The sequence below is a fragment of the Ursus arctos genome, unplaced genomic scaffold, assembly GCF_023065955.2.
Source record: "Ursus arctos isolate Adak ecotype North America unplaced genomic scaffold, UrsArc2.0 scaffold_5, whole genome shotgun sequence".
NCBI lineage: Eukaryota > Metazoa > Chordata > Mammalia > Carnivora > Ursidae > Ursus > Ursus arctos.
In genome coordinates, this window is record NW_026623067.1 from 8631855 (window position 1) to 8638072 (window position 6218).

General features: G+C 37.4%; 1 protein-coding gene across 1 annotated transcript; it reads left to right on the plus strand.

Annotated features, from left to right (window-relative positions):
• The first annotated feature begins 1310 nt into the window (after positions 1–1310).
• Positions 1311–2279, plus strand: LOC113261896 (olfactory receptor 2AJ1-like). The gene has a single exon (XM_026508209.3). The coding sequence runs from the start codon at positions 1311–1313 to the stop codon at positions 2277–2279; it is 969 nt and encodes a 322-aa protein (XP_026363994.2).
• The last annotated feature ends 3939 nt before the right edge of the window (positions 2280–6218 follow it).

Sequence of the window (6218 nt, forward strand, 5' to 3'; positions counted from 1 at the left end):
CCTACAGGTACAGTGAAAACTGCAAGAAACAGTGGACTCACTCTGACTGGCTATGCACATATGCACATCTCTGGGACTGCTAAGGGACCTGAGGGCACTTATTTTGCCATTTATGCAAAGTAAACTTCAAAGTATGGCTAATATAGGCATTTAAACCTGTTGTCCAGACAATGTTCTAGAATCTCTATGTTCATTAATTCTTTCAATCTGTATATCACTCCTGTGGTGTGGTTATGTTTCAATCTAATTTTATAAAAGAAGAAAGACAGACATAGAGGGATGATCCAATTATACCAAGACCGTCAGGCAGGTAAATGTGGTGATTTGATGTAGGGAGCTTCAAACTCTGGTACTGATCCTCTGGAGACTGTGTTTTTAACTGGTCTATAATACTGAATCTGCTTCTAAAGTTTATATGTCAAGCCAAACCTTTGCTAAATTAGATATTCTACCTTTTAAAATAAAGCACATTTTGTAAAATGGACCCTAGTAATCTCCTCCATCATGACCTTCTGTCTTACTTTTGTACAACATCAGCTAGTACTTTGAATTACCTTGATGACAGAAGCAAACTTCATGCAGAATAGGAAAATTTCTGTGAACCTGCAACAACCATTTTTATAAGGTCTCTTCTTAAATAATGGTGCCATAAATAGAAATTCTTTTCTAGTTTACCTGACTTAAGAGATACTTGAGTTGGGATTAGAGCAAGGAGGACTCATGGGCAAATGGGAAAATGCCCTATGTGGGAGAGAAATGTAAGCACAAACACTCAATTCTGAAAATGTTTTTCTGTCCTCATGTTATCAAAGCCTTCTCTTTCCATCTTCAAGAGAATCTTCTTCATTTTCCCTGAAGTCTCCCAAGACTGAGTAAAAATGTTAACTTTTATAAATCTAAAATGATCATAACTCTTCTGTTGAAGTTATATTTGCACAAGACCTCAAGGTGATGCATGTGTAAGAGCTTTAAGAAATACACATGATACATTTTCCTCAAGTTGATTAGCTTTTAGTTGATATGACATTAAATATACCTGTGTTCTTATTTGGTTACTGTTAGTGATTACAGTTTGTAACAGTAGCTAGTGTGTAAATAGTAGTTTATTGAGAAATTCATGAGATATAATTAATGAAAATTTGATATGTCAAGAAGTTATTTATAATACTAAAGAGATAGCAACAAGGAATGAAGTGAGCATGAACATATTCAGAGGACTCCTGGAAGTAAGAACATTAGACCAGATGTACAATAACACATTGGATGGAGTAGTGTTCTTAACATTGTTTTCTGGGTGATGAGGTTCAGCCATGGAGAGAAATAATAATACAGTCACCAATGATTTTATTCTCTTGGGGCTCTGGCCTGAGCTTAGCCACCTTGTGATCCTTATCTGCCTCATTCTTCTGGTCTACCTTATGGCTATAATGGGCAATTCTGTTCTCATTCTCCTCATCTGGCTGGATTCTCGACTCCACTCTCCTATGTACTTCCTGCTCAGCCAGCTCTCCCTTATTGATGTGGCCTTAATCTCAACTACTGTCCCCAAAATGGTCACAAACTTCTTCTCAGGGGAAAGAACCATATCAAAGATAGGCTGTGGATCCCAGATCTTATTCAGCTTAACCTTGGGAATTTCTGAGTGCCTTCTGCTGACCTTTATGTCCTATGACCGCTACATTGCCATCTGCAATCCACTGCGTTACTCAGTCTTGATGAGCCATACCATCTGCAAACAGATGGTCATTGGGTCCTGGGTAGGAGGGGCAATAACTTCCCTAGTTCATACAGCCTATGTCATGCACTTACCAATCTGTCATCCTCGAGAGATCCCACACTTCTTGTGTGAGGTCATGGCACTCCTGAAGCTCACCTGTGAGGACATTTCGGCCTATGTGAAGTCAGTGGTGGTCTCAAGCTTTCTGGTGGTCCTCATCCCTCTGAGTCTTATACTGGCTTCCTACATCCACATATTCCTTGCTGTCCTCCACATGAACTCCCCTGATGGCAAGAACAAGGCCTTGGGCACATGTTTCTCCCACCTCTGTGTGGTCACTCTCTACTTTGGCCCTGCCATATTAGTCTACATGAGGCCAGGATCTTCTAAAACCCCCAAAATAAACCAGTCCCTCTTTATGTTTAATGCCATTCTTACCCCTATGCTTAACCCCCTCATCTATAGCCTGAGAAACAAGGATGTCATAGCAGCTATGAAGAGTATAGTGATCAGTAGATGCTTCCTGAAAAAGGTGAAAAGCCACCTAGGTTGCCATACCTAATTATAATCATATGTTAGCACATTTCTTTGAATTGATTTAAGAGCCTTTAGGACATGACAATTTTGGTTATGAGAATCATGGATATATGAGAGGTCATTTGTTTCAATGCCTTTATTGTGTGAAAATTAAAAAAAAAATAAAGTGAAATATAAAATAACTTATTGATGTCCTCTGAACACCACCCAAAGATCAAATTCTTCCAACAAAAAATCCTGAAACTGCAGTGTTTTTCTAGATAACACAGAGAATCATTTTTGCTCATATGTACCCAAGTGACAAATGTACTCATCTGCCTAAACATACTTATGAATAAGAAGGTATGAGCTGCTCCTAAGAACAATGAGAGAATTCAGAATTTCAGGGTTGGCTGAGGAAACATAACTTCTAACAACAGGATTCAACTGTTATGGCATTAAAATAATCTGATCTCCTTTGAATTATGAAAGTCAGCTTTCAGGTTGCCAAAAGCTCACACACCTGCAACCCGGTAGTCACTATTTTTTTTTCATGAGGAACAAAGAGTAAACCTGCCTCCTTTCTCTTGGCCTCAGCAAATTTTCAGTTTTCTTTGGGGTAAAAGAAAAAAAAAGGAAAGAGGACCAATGTTACCTCCACAAATTCTAGCAAACTAAATTCAATGTCACATTAAGAGAATTATACAATTTGATCAAGTGAGATTTTCCCTGAACATAAGGATGGTTCAACATATAAATATCAATCTACATGATACACCACAGAATAAGGGGGTGATTACATGAATACATCAGTGGATGTAGAAAAAAAATCATTTGACAGAATTTAACAAGCTTTCATGATAAAAACACTCAACAAACTAGGATTAGAAGGAATCAACCTCAATATAATAAAAGCCATATATGAAAATCCAAGAGTGGAGCATCATACTCAATGGTGAAAGACTAAAAGTTTTTCTCCAAGATTAGGAACAAAATATGGATGCCCACTCTCAACCATTTACTTTCAAAACAGTATTTTCTTATTACAAATGAGACAAAGCTCCAATAAGACTCTTTCGAGATGGCATCATCTTATTGGCTTACTCAGTCTAATATCTAATACACAAGCAGGAAAATGCAAAAGAAAATTTCAAAAGACTGAGCCAGTGTCACTGGGATCTAAGACTGTTTCTGGGGCATCTGGCACTTGGAACCTCAATCCCCAGAGGTAATTGAGACTACTCAATAACCATACTGAAAGGTACTGTTCCTGCAAGCCCTGAGCTAATGGGAATACTGAGTTAACAACCATTACTTTGCACGTATACAGTTAAGACTGTGAATAAAGGCTCTGTCTGTATCCATATCTCCTCCAGCATGATGGACATACACCTGGAGATCTGCCTGCTTATTTTTGCCCTGCCTGATTCCTGATAACAGATTTAATTATTTATTCAGGGGAAAGAGAAACAGTGTTTCTCCACATTAACTACATATTAGAGCAAGGGTAGGGAGAAAGGTGAAATTACAGATGGCAAGGTTACACCACCCTGTTCTTGGATGAGGAAGATAATTTCCATGTGCAGCTGTTATTATGATCCACTGCCGGGAGTCCTAACATCAGCTACCACTATTTGATGATCAGTGAAACAATTCTTTATTCATTGTTTTCCACACTTGCCTGGTGGTAAGGATAAAAACCTGAGGCCTTGATAAACACCCACATTCCCAGCTCATTCTTGACATTTTGTTATTAAGTTTTTAATTTTAATTCCAGTATAGTTAGCATACAGTGTTATAGTAGTTTGAACTGTACAATATAGTGATTCAACATTTCCATATATCACTCAGTGCTCATGATAACAAGCACACTCCTTAATCCCCATCACCTGTTTAACCCATCCTTCCACCCACCTCCTCTCTGGTAAGCATCAGTTTGTTCTCTATAGTTAAGTGTCTGTTCCTTGGTTTCTCTCCCCCCCTCTTTCTCTTTTTTTTGTCCATTTGTTTTGTTTCTTAAATTCCACATATGAAGGAAATCATACAGTATTTGTTTTTCTCTGACTGATCTATGTCACTTTGCATTATACTCTCTAGCTCCATCCATGTTGTCACAAATGGCAAGATCTCATTATTTTGTATGGCTGAATAGTATTCCAGTGTGTGTGTGTGTGTGTGTGTGTGTGTGTGTGTGTGTGTGTACACCACATATTCTTCATTCATTCATCAAACAATGGACACCTGGGCTGCTTCCATAATTTGGCTATTATAAATAATGCTGCTCCAGTAATCCAGGAATTGCACTACTGGGTATCCCCCCCAACCAAAAACAAAACAAAACAAAACAAAACAAAACAAAACAGTAATTCAAAGGAATACATGTACCCATCCCTGGCATTTTAGATTCACTTGTCCTGAGATCCCTGTGTTTTCATAATCCTCAGATTATTTCTACAATTGGAATGGGGAGAGAATTTTCCAGAAAATAAATCACAGGAATAATCTGGGCTATTTTTACCAAGTGACACTGGCTGTGGGAGGAACAGCACAGCAACTCTCAATTCTGAGTTCAAAATAATCAAGGCACTAATTGGATTTTTTTTCGATCCTTCTTCTAAAAGGCTGGCTTCTTTTTCAGTTTCTAACAAGGATTTGATGACAGAAGTTCTCTGTTTAATCCAGAATCTTATTATTTAATGTTGGTGGGTCACAGTGCAATGATTAGCCTCAAGGAGAAGTCAAATATGTGATCTTCATGAAGGCCAGGCCAGGCACTCAAATGCCACCAATGCTAGAGCTGCAACAAATACCATAAAAGAAACCTAAGGATTTCAGGCAAGACTGAGCACAAATGACAGTATTGGTAGGGATACTTCTTGAAAATTCATACTAGTATTAGAATTTTTTTGTTTTCTATTTTGACCTCATTGAGTATTATATTACATCTATAACCCATGGAGAGCAGAAAGAGTCTCCCTGTATACATTTTCTATAAATAATTTTTTACTATCTGATATCATTCTGAGCTGGGCTTGTAACAGTTGTTCCTTTGATCTACCTTTCATATAATTGGAATGCTCCCACTTCTTCCACAGAGAGTAAAAAATCCTGAAATGCAAAGAAATAGAAAACTCTACATCTAGTGAAAGTCAAATTTGCTTGCCCAGGTTTAAAAATATTTAAAAGAATCAGTGTACTTCTGTAGTTAAAGACAGAATCCACTACATGTAAGTGTTTTACAAAAATGTTTTTAAAAAACTGTCTTTGGTTTTATAATGCTAAATGAAAAACATTAATCTTCTCCAGTCAAACACGGTATACAAAAATTTTTGTTGTTCTTTTTTTGTTAAACAGTGAGTGCCAAATAACTTACTGGAATATAAAGGCTTGGAAGACCATCTAACGTAAATATGAGTAAATGAATCATTTCAAATATACATGCCTGTTTATACACACACACACACACACACACACACACACACAAAGAGATGGGAATCTACATAATTTCGTTTCAAAAAACAATGTCTTAAACACGTCTGTACATACTTTTCTGTCATCTACAGAAAATAACCCATGCTTATGTGAAACATTCCCACAAACAAAACACATTCCAAATGTTTGGTCCTAATTCCTTTTCATCTCTGCTTTTTCTATCCCATATCCTGCTTTGCTCTCCTTAGCAATTTCTTTCCAGCCTATCTTCTGCATTTCCTTCATCAACATTTCCATTGTCCTGGAGGAATTTTTGGTTATTTTTTAAGATAAGACTATGATCTATGGGTACTTTGTTTGTGAGGTGCAGGATAACCACACCTTCCATCCTCTAGATTTAGCTAATTGCTCACAGATATATTCTGCTGTGATACCTTTGGACAAGAGCCATCCATGCTTCCTTTTCACACTCTACCCTTATCTTGGAATTTCACTTACATTCACCAGCCCCCTACTACAAACATTTATTTAATGCCAAACCACATGTTTAGAA